This window comes from Melanaphis sacchari, unplaced genomic scaffold (genome assembly GCF_002803265.2).
Source record: "Melanaphis sacchari strain LSU unplaced genomic scaffold, SCAv2.0 Contig37_pilon_pilon, whole genome shotgun sequence".
NCBI classification, from domain to species: domain Eukaryota; kingdom Metazoa; phylum Arthropoda; class Insecta; order Hemiptera; family Aphididae; genus Melanaphis; species Melanaphis sacchari.
This window is the reverse complement of record NW_020271239.1, coordinates 716,289-732,757: the sequence shown is the minus strand read 5'-3', so window position 1 is coordinate 732,757 and position 16,469 is coordinate 716,289. Positions and strand designations below refer to the sequence as shown.

The window sequence follows — 16,469 nt, the reverse complement described above, 5'->3', positions numbered from 1 at the left end:
ACGAAAAAAAGGAAACAAATATATATTAAATAAATATATATATATAAAGAATAATAACTGATTATGATCTGATCAAGGGTAAAATTATTTTTTTAAATTAATAATTTTAAAGAAATCTCATACAAGCATAATATATTTATACAGCATCAAAAATTATAATATGTACATAATCTTTTGATAATGAAAATATGTTTATGATCTTATACATGAAACATTATAATTAATATACTTAAAATTGTATTTTTTTCTGATTTTATATAAATGTATTAAAATAAGAACTGCGTTTACTAATTAAATCCAAAAACAGTTTTGTGTAAGTATATTAGTCAAAAGGACGTAATTTATATCATGAAAATATGGTATGGTAATTCAAGTTTGAGAAGTATATTATAATAATGTCTCTAATATCAGCATGTACAATTTTCAATAACAATACAAAACTAGTTACCTATAATGTGAAATAAGATAACCAAAAGTAAATATGGAACATGTTTCTGCAAAATAAGTATGGATATATAATATTAATTTTGTTACTATATAAATTAAAATCACAGTTTTCTACCTTATTATACAGGAACTGTTTGACTATAATCATAATTCTGGTATAGTTGATCACAGTGATTTTGAGATTCTATAGTTACTTTAGTTTGGGGATGAAAATCTGATCTATCATCATTATGTTTCATCTCAATTTCCAAGTCATCCAATGTAGTACCAGAATCGTTTGGTGTCAACGTAATTAAAGAATTTGCTGCTGTATGTGGCAAAGGTTGACGTAATACTTCAGGGACATAGTCAAAACCATGTGAATGATCACGTCTTCTTGCTGGACTTGGTTGGACTGTACGTGGATTTCTAACCTTTAATTAAAATGTTAAGATATTAAAATGTATTTTATATTATATAGTTCAATATATAATGTAATGTTGGGTAAGTTACTTTACTTTTAACTTAGAAATTAATGTAATGAAATAACTTTACTTTTCAATCTTAAAAGTAATTGTATTAAAACAACGATAAGTATTATTAACATTATTTATTAAACCCAAAACTCAATTGTATTATCTCCTACTATACTAAGTTTGTCCTCTATTATTTATTATTTAATAACATAAAATATTATTCATTTATAACTTTTTATCGTCGATTCTAAACACGTTATACATTTGAAGCCTCAGGTTTTAAAACAACTATATTCACAAAGAAAAATAATTGTACACACTAAATTTGCATTATGACATATTATGTTAATATTGTTTATATATTTATAACTAATAGTTAATAGTTTTAATACTTAAATAAGAAACGTTCAGTGTATTTTGAAAAATCTAATTAAATTTTAAATGATTTAACTTACGATTAAATCCATTGAAAACTGAATTGTGAAGATTAAAATTATATATATATATATATATATATATATATTATAGAATTATTTTTTTCTGGATATTTTATTTTTTATAATAATTGTAACTATAAAAAAATTAAACCAATAAAATGCTATATTTTAAGAATTATTTATTAGAGTAATTTCTATCACAATTTTGTTACTTGAAAACAGTTCTAATGAAATTACATGATACATAACTAAGCAAGTAATGCCATTACAGTAACACATTGCTTTCATTACATTACTACCACCCAACACTGATCTAATAATAACCTTATAATAAAGATTCATAAAATTAACTTACTTGATAAAGTATAGGACTCCATGCAGTACAGTGTCGGAAGAAACATTGAGATAATGTAAATGTTAATGTTATTATTAGTCCAAACAAGGCAAATAAAGTAATATCATGAAGTCCGTGACGCAACATTGACAGTGAAGTGAAACTTACTTGTAAAAGTACTATTGAAACCATAACACAATTTATAGCTGTACTATGTATACGTTTACTAATTTTAGATTTGCCGTAAGCAAAATATATATTATAGCGATCAACAAAATGTTTAGTAACCATATAAAGTAGACCTAAAATCAATAATAAACCATTTATTTTATAATATGTAATATTAATTAGTATTATTTAAATATTTTTTACCAAAGGGCGTTATAAGAGGACAGGAAAGACTATATACTGTCACAATTGAAAAAATAAGTAACATCCAAGCATATTGTACACCAAATGGAAACTCCCAAAGAATTAATCTTCTAGCACTAGCAGATTCTGCTTTTGATCTATAAATTATTAATTTATAAGATAGTTATAATAAATTGACAAAAAAATGAATATTAGAACCATTAATAATTTTGATTAATTTATGTTGTGACTAGAATACACATAAATTATTTAATTACAGTATTAAATATTTAAAATAATACTGGTAGCATTGACAATCCGGTTTGATTACCTATTTATATGCATGACTAAAATAACAAGATTAGAATTTTTAAGATGTAATTTATAAACATTAATAGCTATTGAAAACATAGAAAAAAATTTATAAAATAATCCCAAATTTATAATACATACATTACACACAACAACATTTAGATGCACAACTTGCTGCTAAGTGTATTTTAGATTTTAAATGACACATATATTGATTTAATTCAATATTTATAAAATTAAGCCTCATCTCATTCCGTGATCATTGTATAATGAGTCTGATCACAGGCCAATCTTGTCCTTGCATATAAAGCTAGTATTTTAAATAAATATAGACTTAATTTAAAAAAATTCTAGCAAGCAAGTTTTAATTTTTTTTTAATTATTATCTATAAACTAACACTAAGACTTTTTATAGAATTAAATAAATAATCAAAATAAATTATTTTAGATACAGCCTTAGACCATTATCATTAACTCAGACCTTTTACTTAGTAATCATTGGCTTATTGATAATACCATTAAATTAGAAAACATATTAATTGAGGTAGTTTATAACATTTAAATTATAGTTGAGGTAATACTAAATATTTGACATACCTCGATAATGATAATCGGAGAGCATACATAAAAAGTTCTGGAAACCGTATGAGTTCTAAGCTAGTTCCAATAAGAGCAGATGTGACAACATAATTCACAAAGAATGCTCCTTTATCAGGTAAAAACACACATTGCCAACGATAAGTCTCAATGCCTGCTTGAAAAGCAAACATAAGGAATGCTTGAGCACTAAAAATAAATTAAGCATTCAATTTGTATTATAACTGTTTTGAATTTATTTCATTTACTTTTTGATTACTTTTATTATTTACCTTGTTAATCCCAATGACGGAAGTATTAAACACATAAATAGAAGAAAAACAAATGTTTTGCGCATAATGGAATGGTTTCTTTTAGATCTTGTCCAATGACTAAGCCACTGATCAGACCTTATAACTAATACCGGTAATAATGCAGCAGCAGTCCACAACAACAGCGTAGGCATAAATTCTGATAAGATAGGGCTCTAGTAAAAATAAAAATAATTTATTTTTAGAGTAAAACTATAAAACAATTTAAAGAACGTCATTAAAAAAAAAACTGAATATAAACTCACAGCTTTTTCAATTTCTCTAAGCTTAAGTGTGTCCATAACATTTAAAACAATCACAGGAGTTGTCAAAAAAAACAAAACTATCACTAAAAATGAATTAGTTAATACAATTTTACAGTATCGATTGTGAGATGGTTCAGTCAAATTTTCCCTAGAACAAAAAAACAACAATAACCAATTATTTATAAAAACAAAATTAATTATGTATTTATTATATAATTAAAAATAGGAATGAGTAATATTCTTAAAATGATTTTTAAATGTAAACCAATTAAAAACTATACTAATCAATTATCTTCTAAAACAACACAAAAATTTTAAATGGATTTTGATATTTCAAACTTTTTTAATAAATAAATCTAAAAATCTTTACAAAAAAATCAAACTTTCATTCAATACCATAACAATGTATAAAAATTACATATTTAAAATCAACAAGAAGGTTCTACCCTAATTAGCTTAATGTCTATAGGTTAATTAAGTCAAATGTAAGTACCCACATATGATATAGCAGGTAAAATCACTCACATATAAATTACTAACCAAATAAGAAAAACTTAACTAATAATAAATTGTTATGAGTATAGTGAAGCGTAAGTCAGTAAGACGTTGAATAATACAACAATAATTCCCATATACTTTCCCTGGACAACATGCTCAAAAAAATTAAACATTATAATATGTTGTTTTATAATTATTTTTATATTTTATTTTAATGTTTACTGGAATTGCCTACCATATCTGTTACTGACAGTTCACATGTGCAGCCTGAAACTTTTCTTGGAATATCATAGTAGTATAACGAAAAAAAAAGAATATGTTGACAAATAATATATTGTATTATATACAATATAATTATTACACTTTAATTTGTAAAATAAATATTTTATTTAATATTTAAATTATTTTTCTGTATTTTAAGTGGATAGACATTGTCTTATCTCATAATATGACACTTCATTGCTAATTATGAGTCATAATAATGCATTATAAATTAGGTCATATTTTAGGACATTCAATTTTTAACAATCAATGTGTATTGAGTTCAAAAAAATAGATTTACAAACCATATACTTACTATCATAGGTAATAAAGATAAGCCCAGATAGTGGATATCTAGTTAACATTATATTATACAGTATAAAATGTATACCTAATATTATAGGAGCTTACATGTGTAATACATAGTCATATATGATTGATTGAATATTTATTTTAATTTAATTTAGATACTGTTCATTACTGTATAAATAGATTATACTTCAGACACAATACTGTTTGTATAATTGATGTACTTTATATTTATCACTTAAAATAATAATTAATCTTTAAAAAATTAAAAATAACTAAAATATGGATAATGTAAAAAGATACAGATTATAAATAGTAAGAAATATTTACCAAAATATATCATCAGGTGGCGGAGCAAAAGTTACTCTCCAACGATAAGGTTGAAGTAAACCTGCTACAGAACTGGTAGGTGGATTATGACGGCCACATTTAGATAATTTGTAAACATGATCTTGGTGAATGAGTCTAGCTGAATGAATTGTTGTCATAGTTACAAAAGCTATACCCAGAGGTCTTTTTAAAGCAGATTCTTTTTCTGCTTCTAACTAAAAACAATTAATAAATTAAAAAAAATAAGTAACTTATATATTATACAAGAATATAATATAGTGCTATGAATATATAACTAAATACAAATATTAATAGATAGCTAATACCAGTTAAGTAATAATAATCTGTTTATCAATCATGTTACTTTTTCTACCGAGTATCTAGTTATCTCTAGAAATTAATAATTTTGAATACAATTATTTTGTTTTTAAATTATCATATTCAATATCTACAAAAATAACCTCATCTTGTTCCGTGATCATTGTAAAATGATTCTGGTCCCAGGTTAACCAACATTATTCTTGTACACAAAATCAATGTTTTATCTAAAAAACATTTGCATAAGAATCTAGCAAGCAAGTCACATGTGGCCCTAGACCATTATCAACAACTCAGACCTTTTACTAAGTAATCACAGGATATTTTACACGATACACATTAAATTCGCAATTAAATTGAGGAATTGTAAGATTGTATAATTCGCATTACCTAATAGTATTAAAATTTCAACATTCAAAAAAATTATAAATCTAAAATTTAAATGAATAATACAAAACAAAATATATTGCAAAATCAAGCATTTTTATTCCTCTGATAGCTCTAATAATTTGTTTAGTCTTTTTATATTAATGAAATTGTCAAGACTTATTTATTTTAATTATATCAATAGTAAATAATAATCATGCTATAAAGTAAATTTCTTACGCTAGGTAGATTATATGTAACTGTAATACCAATTATTATAATATTTATCATAATTACTGAAATTTATTAGTAATTTTTAGAACCATTATGAAACCTGTATCTTTATATAAATTTAAATATTTAACATTATGTAATCAACCATACAATTTACAATGACATAAGTCATCTAACGCAAAATTTTGATTGACCAATGGTTTATAATAATACATTAATCACTGGATTGGATTTACGTAATATATAATTTGGTTATAAAATAACTGCTGAATTTATCTTAGTTATATTTTATACTATGTATCTTTCTCAACACAGTGAGTATTCTTCTTGTTAGTAGGTTTGTGTTCATGTACAAATTGTGATAAAATTGAAGGGATTTAACTGAGTTAATTAATAACTCTAAAAACTTAACTTATTTTTTTTCCTTTCAATTATAAATTAAAAACTAACATTAATATTTTACCAAACTGCATAAAGTATTTGTGTATCATTGATATAAAAATATATGTGTGAAAAAAAAGATTAACTTCAAAAGAAATATTCAAAATTAGCATCATAAAGCACCAGACATTTTAGTCTATTTGACAAATTAATATAATTATTTTACATACACTAATATAAATAGAAGCTGTAATTTAAAGCTCTTTCTATCTCACATATTTTGTATATTAACTTAAAGCACAATCATTAAATAACATAGGAGACTGGTTTAACCATTTTTTGTGACGTTTACAGTGCTTTAATAAAACTGTTGAAATTAATAAATCTTTTATTAGAGAAAAATGTAATTACAAAATATTAATCTTTATAAGATAATGCTATGTTCAAATTTCCTATACCATGTTAAATTAATTATATATTTTCAATAACTATTCTGTTGTTAAAAAAAAGTTATAAGTATTAATTATTACACTACTAGATAATATACAGTCTATTTATAAAGTCATGTAGTCTACTAATTTAATTTTAATTATAAGAATAATAGTCACACATAATGAACAACATTTGTACTATTGAGTTAATGTTTTAAATTATTTTGTATCACATCATACATAATTATGTTGTGTATTCGGTTTGAATACATTTAGTGTATGAATAGCATGTGTAAACATCATTGGGGATAAAAAATAGATTGTTTAAAATACAGTTTGTAAAATAAACAGTCCTTAAATGATATGCTTATAGGTGTTAATTGATTAAATAGGTTCTTTTACTAACTGTACATTCAAAACACTTTTAGGAACCCAGATGGCCGACTTCTGCATATAAGTCTGGTATCTTAAATGTTTATATTACTAATAGTTGATTAAATAGGAGAAATAGTAATGTATATGATCTGCATGTCGCCAATAAATAATGGTCAATACTCAGGTCATTTTTAAACATGAATGAAGTATAAAAATTATGAAATACTTTTTTTTTAAACAAGATTATTTTATCAAGACTAAATCAAGAAATAACCAATATTTTAAGAATTATTAATTTTTAACTACTTACTTCTGCTTTTAGTCGAGTTTCTTCTTGAGAATAATAATCTATGGCATCTAAATTATTAGAACTACAGAAACCACAACAAATGCAAATATAACCACAAACATGAGGTTGCACTGTAAGACGTTCACCAACAGTTTTTAAATGGTTTTCACAATATTGTTTAGCTTGAACTGCAGCATTTCTAAACATATGAAAAATTGATAATTAATAATAAATGAAACATCAAAAATGTAACTATCTATATAAATGTAATGTAAAAACAGTTTTATTATGGCAAACAAGTAACTTCAATAAAATTAAACTTATAAATTACTTTAATATTTATATAATAATCCATACCTGTCTCTATCTAGCTCATTAGCTTTGTTGACATCATACGCAAGCTGAATATTTTCTACTTCACATTCCGGATATGCCTCTCTAAAAATAATTTTATATAAATCGATACATAATTTTTAACAATTAGCATAAATATTGAAAAAAATGATACTGACTTAAAATGTCGATCCATATCATTAATGTCAGAATTTCGTCTAGGAATATTTGTTATCATCAACGTACGTGACCAACATTCACCATTTTCTTCTAATTTAAGATTTACAGAAAACCTTCTCATTATGCAAATAGTTAATGGAAAATATAACATGGCTATAGTCACATGTACCCATAACCAAGGTGAACTAGAAATGAAAATTTTTTAAATGAAATACATACATCAAGTACATATATAAAGTTAATACCAAACTAAAGGCACCAAAAATTGAAATTTAGACTTAAAAACAATGTTGACTAAGAAAATTCTTTTAATTCAACTAGAGAGTATATACAGGCAAGAGCACAATAAAAATTTGTTGTTTAACATATAAATATATTCATATTATGTTCTTTTGAATGGAAGTATATACACATGCTGCAATGCATATTGTTGGGTTTAAAGCATTTGTTTAAACCTAATCCATGATAACTATTTGAGAAAAGAATTCAACAACACAAATAAATGTTCACAAATACCACCTAATTAGGCAAATGTGAATGCTCACCTATACACATCTTTAGAAGATGTCAGCGTAGTATTTGTTTTTTTTTTTTAACTACGCATAACAGATAAAACATATTAATAAATAATTGTTTCTATAACTTTAAAAAAATCCTTGAGTAAAACCAATTGTTACAAAAATTATAGAAGGTATTACTTTTGGGGATTTGACATATTTTATTATTATTATTCGACTCGAGAAAAAATAAAATGTATTGATTAATTGTAATAATTAAATGAATATTAGATTGCTTTGAGACAATATCAAGAAAAATCCATGATGTATATCCTTAAAAATATTTTTCTCTATAATTCTTAGTATTGGTAATTTTATTCTAAGATAATTCAAAAATTTAAAAAATAAATATTTTGTGTGAATTTATTTTATTTTTGTTGCGTGTAGACTAGAGAGATAAAACAAAAAGTGTATTTACATTCTCTTAAGAATTATGTGATTCAACATTGTAAGTAATAATAGAATAACTCACTCGGGATGAAGATTGCTAACAGTAGTATGGCCAAATGATCTTTCATCACCTTCTAAATCTCCAGCAAAATTGATTGGTAGTACCACACCTAATGAAACTGCAGTAATTATAGCCATTAATACCATTATGTGTCTTTGGAATGATAAATATTGAACAGCATCATAACCACATTTACGTAAAATTTTATCATCTCTAAAAATTGTATAATACAAAATATTCAAATTACAAAAAAATGTTCTATTTAAAAAGTATTGTATTACCTAAGCTGTATAATTGTTAAGAACCAGGAAAATAAACCTCTATCTACAGGCATTGAGTTGTCTAATGTAGTCGTAGAATTACCATCCTCAACGTTATTTTCTGAACTTTCATCAGTTGTACCATAAAATATACGAGACCACCTAAACAAATAATTATTTAAAATTATATAAATATTTAAAAAATGTGTTATTAATTTAAAACCTTACTTTTCATAATCTTTATTAACTAATGCTAAACGTCCATAATCCCATGCTCTTTTTCTCATGAATGCAAAAAATAAAACTAAAAGCTGAAACATACATTATAAAATTTAATTCACATTGTAGATAGTATTTTTAAATATCTATACTTACAACACACCCTAAGGCATTGAGTAAAAGGGTTTCAGGTATTCCTTCATAAGCTGTAATAAGAAGTCTATTTCTCGTTCGATTATAATAATTACATTTATCTCTAGCAGCACCATTAAATTCATGAAATATATTATTATCCATCTTCAGTTAATATTCCTATAAAAATAAATGAAAAACTGATAAAATTATAAAAGCTGTGCTGAAAATTAAATAATATACCTAAGCAGTCTAACATAAAAATTATATTAAAAATATAAATTCAAGCGACAAAATAAGATATTATGCCCTTTATAAAGAACAAAATAAGAGCAATAGATTGGTAATACAAGTATTAAAAATTAGATCAAGAAATAGTTATAATTCACTGATTATTTAAATACAGCTTAAGATAAGAATAAGCATTAAATATTCTTAAATCAATTAATAATTATACATTTTATTAAGTAATAACTAATTATATGCAACAATTTGATAAACTATCTAATTAAAAATTGGACATTTAAAAACTGATATACAGTAATTATTATTTAAAATTAATATTTAGTTCATTTATTAGTTGATTTACCATAATTAGTTAAAAAAAATTATAAATTTACAGAAATAAAAATTAATAAATATTTTAATGATCATAATAACAGTAACAATAAAAATAACATACCAATCATAAGTTATAATTTATGATAAAAAATAACTATTATTAGGATGAATCATTTAATGTAATCTGAAGATGTTTAATGTCAATAGTAAGTTGCAAAATTTAAATGTTATTAATATTGTTAAAAATGGAACATGAATAAGCCTCCTATTTTATTGAATTGATTATAACATCCCAAATAAAACACTTAGGCTTAAGACTCTAATTTTTAACATAATTTAAAAAAACACTTATTTTAATATAATGAAAAATCAACAGGAAATAATATACCATATATATGTAATAAGCATATTATTAGCAACTAATAGAGGATTCCAAGTGAAGATTCACTTTTAACTTTTCACATATTTACAATCAATATTTTTTCTCAACAATTTTTTTTAAATATTTTAAATTAATTGCTTTAAAATTTTTTGGCTTTATTCTTAAAATTATTTTCAAATTATTTTTTTAAAACAATAAGTTAATTTATTTGCTAAAAATAATGAATGCATAAATACATAATTATTTTCATTATTTCATTAACTTATATTATACACAAAAGACACTAGAAATGAATGATACCTATAATTTACATTTTAAAATACTGTTTACTTGAGATAACTTCATTACTTCTCGTGTTTTGTAACTCTATTCCGTTATCCCCAAGGAATAAGAATCTTAGGTATTCTTGTCGTATGCGGTCTATCTCACATTTCTACATGTCATATGCGGTCTATCGCACACTTACCGTCTACCACACATGTTTTTATACGTCATATTAGTGGTGTAGCAAAAAAATTTGGGCTCCCCTCGCAAAAATATTGTTATACCAAATATAACCCTATAACCAAAGGCCCCAAATTACTATGTTCTCTCCCACAGCGCGGCGTCTGCGGGCCCTCAGTTACGCTACTGCATCATATACAGACTATAACATACTTTTAATACCTACGTAATGTTTGGCTAACATAATGTTAAAAAGTGCAGTAAATAAACTGAAGAATAACGGATCACGTAGGTATTACAGCACAAACTGAACTGATATCTTACATGTTTACGACTACAGTCACGATTTTGGCAGGAAGGACCCAAGTTTTATTATTGATATAGAAATCACATCGTTAAGATAAAACTTAATTGTCATTGTTGTTGAATCGTTGAAAATTATCATTAGTAGATAAAAAGTGTGTGGATGTATGGTAGACCGCATACGACAAGAATACCGAATCTTCAAGACACTAAAATGTACTATTTTAAATGGTAGATAATGAAAATATAACAACAATTAATTTTTGTTGACCAATTGTTTTTATTATATCTAAGGTTAGGTTTGTCCAGAATTTTACTTTTTTCAGAATTTGCTGCCCAAAATATTAAAATAAATTTGATCCAACAAAAAACTATGCTATTATATAATTTTCTTTTTAATTATTATATAAAAAAAGATACTTTTCTGTTAACCCGATTACCATGAGTCTCAATTTCGTTATCTCAACTACCACATAGATGCTACGACTATCTAATTCTGTTATATTAACTACCTCCTCAAAGTCTCAACCAACATGAATTAGTCATTTATATAAACATAAATGTATATTATAGTATAACATAACATTTATTATCATAAAAGTGGAGTCTTTAATATATATATATATATATATATATATATATAAAACATAAAAAATTATTATCTGAGAATAACACTAATCTACTTAAGTCTAAAATTCAATTTTTGGTGACCAATTTTTCAAATTTCTTTAAATACATAATCGAATGAATCTCCATACCTAAGTTGTGTTTCCAAATAAACTCTGCTAAATAAGACTCCAAATGATGGTGTCTGGTCCCCTATACTTTTTATTTCTCCATTTAGCAAAGCCCCAAAAGGAAAAAAATAATTTTTTTGAACGTCGGTTAGATATGACTAATATTAGTGCTTAAAAGTGCTGACGACAATGATCGCCAACATGTATAGTTCAGATAACGGAATTAAACCGGCAATAATCTCAGCAACAGCTGGTAGTAGGGATAACAGAAAAATACCAAAAAAAAAAAAAAATATCTATGATAAAAATTATTTAGATGCTTATTAATAATTAATTAATTTTATTTATTTTTCTGTATAAAAATAATAATATGTAATTTTGTTTAAAATAACAATTATGAAGAATTTTTTTTGTCCCGTTTTCATCAAATATATTTTTGTCTTATGTATATATATGCAATAGTCAATAATTGAATATACATGAAAAGATGGCTTAATATCAATACAAACTACTAGATGATGTAACTTATACATCAAAACAGTAAAAATATTGAACATATTATACCAATTACATTAGATATATTAAACATAATAGACTTAATGCTACAAATAACTTTGGACCGACAATACACCAATTCTTTTCAAAATATATTTACAAAATTATTTTAGCTTTAACTAAATTAATAAGATACCTCCAAACTATTTAACTAAAATTAATTAATTTAATAAAATAAAAATATTAGTGATAATTTTAAATTGTTTAGTTTAAAACCATAAGATTACAAAGAAAAGCCTATGTGATATGTTTGGATAGATAATTTATTATTTAAAAAGATAAATATTTAAAATTTAATAGAATCTATATATTAAATATTTTCATAGTTAGTTAATGGTATGATGGAAAATTTAAAATTGGTGCTAAAGATAATATTAGTTATATTCTTTTATATAATATATGCTTACCTACAAAACATATAGCTACCTATCAGAAATTCAGTTCATCATTAAAAATATACCATATAAAAATCACCCAGCCTAATATTACTAATCAAATTGTTAAATATTCGCTGGAAAAAACCATCATACTTCTAACCTTATTTATCATCCCATCAATTTCTTGCCTTTCCTCATAAGAATCATAGAAAAAATAATAAGTATTTGTCCTATAAATCTAGCCTATACAGTGCCGTCTTAAGGCATGGGCCTGTTGGACCCAGGCCCAGGGCCCCCAAATTCATATAAATTACATAATATTCAAAATATAATATTTTACATTTTTTGTTAAATTTTTATAATATAAATCTTGAACAAAAAAATGTAAAATCAGCTTTAAATAAAAATTATACAATAAAAAGAATCAATGGAAATCTAATTCTATATTTTAAATTAAGATACGGTAACACGTACATTATTTTAACGTATGGTATAGCTATGTTATCGTAATTTCGATTATTTTACCTAGAATTATTGTGAGTATTATTTTTAAATTTGAAAATCTATCTTATCTTATAAGCTATGGTGACGATGTAACACACCATCATTGTCGCGCTGGCTGTGTGCTCACAGTTGGACACACATTGACACATACACTGCACAATCCGTAAAAATATTAAACTTTTTGATTCTTGTAGATTTTATTTTGAATTCAAAAAGGATTACATCATTGAATTGATTTTGTATAAGTAAATTTTACATTAATTTAATATAAATTATTATTTTCTTTATTATGATAATTATAAATCGATAAATTACAAACTTAATTAAATTGAAAAATAACAATTTACGAACGGTTTCCATTATTGATTAAATAATGTTTTCGTAATATATATTAATCTTAGTTATAATGATTTCCTTAGTAATTAGTATTATTATAAGATATTCAATTTATTATAATAATATGTAGATTAGTTTAAAATTGATAGTTAGAATTCAATACTAATATGGTATACAATTGTAAATTTTATAGATCTTCTGACTTGTAATAACAAAAATCATACATTTCAAAATGTCAAAGCGATTATATACTAGTGGTTCTTCAAAGAGGCAAAAAAAACTTGTAAAAAAATTTAACGAAAATAAAATCATAAATTTCTTACCTAAACTTATAGACTTTTTTTCTACTGTTCTTCTTAAACAATAAACTAATTTAGTTCTGCCAATACCTGAAGAAATATTTAGAGGTACTTAATAAATAATGTATTAAAAATGTATATATGTATATATATATATATACAAGTACTCATATATGTATACACCTATATATCAAAATGTATGTATTTAAAGGCCCTAGGGCCTTACATAACCTTAAGACGGCTCTGAGCCTATAGAATAGTCAAAAACTATATAACAATACCTAGAAAATAAACTGTTATGTACAAATGTAAGGTGGGAAAAAAAAGGCTTTCCATTCCTGCATTAAATACTTAAAAGTAAGTATCACACAAGGAAGCAGTTTATTTCAAGCTTTATACAACCCATTGGCCTCTAATATTACCCATTCAGATGATATCATGTTGGATATATTCACTTATTTTACTGACATATCTCAATAATAAATTTATTTTAACTCCTCGTAATCGTTTACAATAGTAACTACCACCTCAATATATTAAGTAAATACTACAACTAGCTAGGTACCAAACTAGGCAACTCACTGGAAACTTCTTCGTCAAACAGCTGTGTGGTGCCAATGGATCAGCTTCAGTTCAGTCCATCGTACTTGAAAACGTATTGCATTTTATCGGTGGTGGAACAGCAGTCATAGCGTGAACGAAAATATTGATAAGATAGACGAAAAAAAAAGTATCTTCTAATTTTCACTGCGTTTGAGTAGGGTCAAGAAAATAGTGAATCTGATGATCAGACTAATTTACGATAATATCTATTGACAATACTCAATAGCTAATATTCGAGTAGCAGCGGAATACGAGAAGAAAAAACTCAACGACGGAGGACGGAACAATGATTATAAATTATTGATGATGTTATCTTTTCTTTATCTACGCATAATTACCAACAACGATAATTCCGTCATCGTCGATACGATAATAACACGCCGAGCCGGTAAGTGGTAGGAGATCCGGAATTCGGACGGCAAACATCTTAGTTGTTCAACGAATTATGATTTATTTTTCTCAAAACCATCGACGGAAAGCGAAAATTTTATTTTATCGATTTACGACCTACCTGCGACGTACGCGAGCGGCGAGCGTAAACCTACGGGCTACGACTTATCTAACACGCCTACTACAATAAATACTGCCGTTATCGATTTCAAGCTCAGAGGCGATTAACGGCGGCAGTAGCGGACAAGTGTCTGGCGCATGTTGCTTACGTCACGGCGCCCGGCGGGTAGTAGGTGGTACAGAATTTTCGCGTCACTCGGTCGACGGGCCGTTTGAGCTCCCATAGTGGGAAACCTACGCAGTGTGTGTACCACGGTCGACACGAGAACCCAGTTCACGGTCACTGGTGGCGAGAGATTGATAACAGAATAATCTCACAGATGATAATATTATTGTAATGTAGAACCACGGAACAAATAAATGCTGTGGCAGAACGGCATATTGTTATCATAACAACGATTGTATTCGCGAGACTGATAAGGAAACCGAACGAGGTACCGTGACTTCACTACTGTACCAATAACGGCAATAACGGTGTCGGTTGCGCGCACGAGTCACAATTATTCAGTCACCACTCACGCGATTTTTCTCTCGCTTACGTAATGGCCAAAATTTTCACGATTTCCCGCTCGTCGGTTAGCACTCTTTGTCTCTCTCTAGATCACACACGTATAGATTTTCCTGTTTAAACCGCACATACTATGAAACTGTTGACTTTTTACTTTTTAGTATTCGTGTTTGCGCCTGTATGCGCTTGTATGTGTACGTATTAGAATAATATTGGTTTGTTCAGGCAACCGTATAAGGGCCATCGTAGGTAAATTATTTTGTGGAGGCGGAGCCATCGATTTTTTTAACTAGGTATCATGCTATTGACGGGTTAGGTATCTACTCGGGTTTCACCTATTTAATGTGTAATATATTAATTATATTAAATTATATTTTATATTTTGAACGGAGCGACGAACGTATTGGTTCAACAATAATGCTTTTTTTTTTAATTTTATGTGTCTTTCAGCACTTTTTAGAGCAGTAAAAACGTTTCAATCAGTGAATCTTCAACTCTAAAAGTGGTTTTCACTTTCATCTGATAAAAAAAATAAAATCGGATCTGATTTATACTTTGCGGAGTAAAAAATAAAATAAAAAAACTTTACAGTAATTTTCAAAATTGCCATAAAGACAAGGTACTTTTACGGAGATATTTTCTACTAGATTTTAATAAAATCAATTTTGTCTTTTTTTTTAATAAAAAAAATAATAACTATTAAATTTTACTTCAAATATTTTATATTAGCATTTTTCAAAACAAATTTCAAAACATTTTGGCTCTTTTTGTGTTATTTAAAGATATTCGATATGTTGGTTTTATTCTAGTTTATTTTCGATTTAAGAATGATAAAATGTTTGTCATCGCAAATTAAAAAACTTGAAAATGTAATACAAGACTACTTTTAAGTTATTATATAATATGCATATAATATAAATGTATAATTAAACATCCT

General features: G+C 25.7%; 1 protein-coding gene across 2 annotated transcripts; it reads right to left on the bottom strand.

Moving 5' to 3' along the window:
* Positions 1–257: 257 nt before the first annotated feature.
* On the bottom strand, positions 258–15,186 carry LOC112597134 (CSC1-like protein 2). 2 transcript variants are annotated; one of them, XM_025343071.1, is made up of 15 exons: positions 9,438–9,578; positions 9,291–9,373; positions 9,084–9,224; positions 8,824–9,015; positions 7,794–7,979; positions 7,639–7,719; positions 7,303–7,480; positions 4,888–5,102; positions 3,490–3,637; positions 3,206–3,399; positions 2,934–3,122; positions 2,046–2,182; positions 1,695–1,975; positions 563–860; positions 258–494 (listed from the first exon to the last, which is right to left on the bottom strand). In XM_025343071.1, the coding sequence occupies exons 1-14, from the start codon at positions 9,576–9,578 to the stop codon at positions 567–569; spliced, it is 2,460 nt and encodes an 819-aa protein (XP_025198856.1). In that variant the 3' UTR covers positions 258–494; positions 563–566. The 2 variants fall into 2 exon arrangements, with proteins under 2 accessions (XP_025198856.1, XP_025198857.1); XM_025343072.1 differs by lacking the exon at positions 258–494 and adding an exon at positions 14,494–15,186 and having other exon boundaries at positions 567–860; positions 9,438–9,593.
* Positions 15,187–16,469: the final 1,283 nt, after the last annotated feature.

Excerpts from the sequence above, each read along its gene's own strand:
- LOC112597134 (XM_025343072.1), bottom strand. The coding sequence starts at position 9,578 with ATGGATAATAATATATTTCATGAATTTAATGGTGCTGCTAGAGATAAA. Across the intron at positions 9,225-9,290 it reads GTTAATAAAGATTATGAAAA|GTGGTCTCGTATATTTTATG; the intron begins GTAAGGTTTTAA and ends TTATTTGTTTAG. Across the intron at positions 861-1,694 it reads GGAGTCCTATACTTTATCAA|GTTAGAAATCCACGTACAGT; the intron begins GTAAGTTAATTT and ends TTTTAATTAAAG.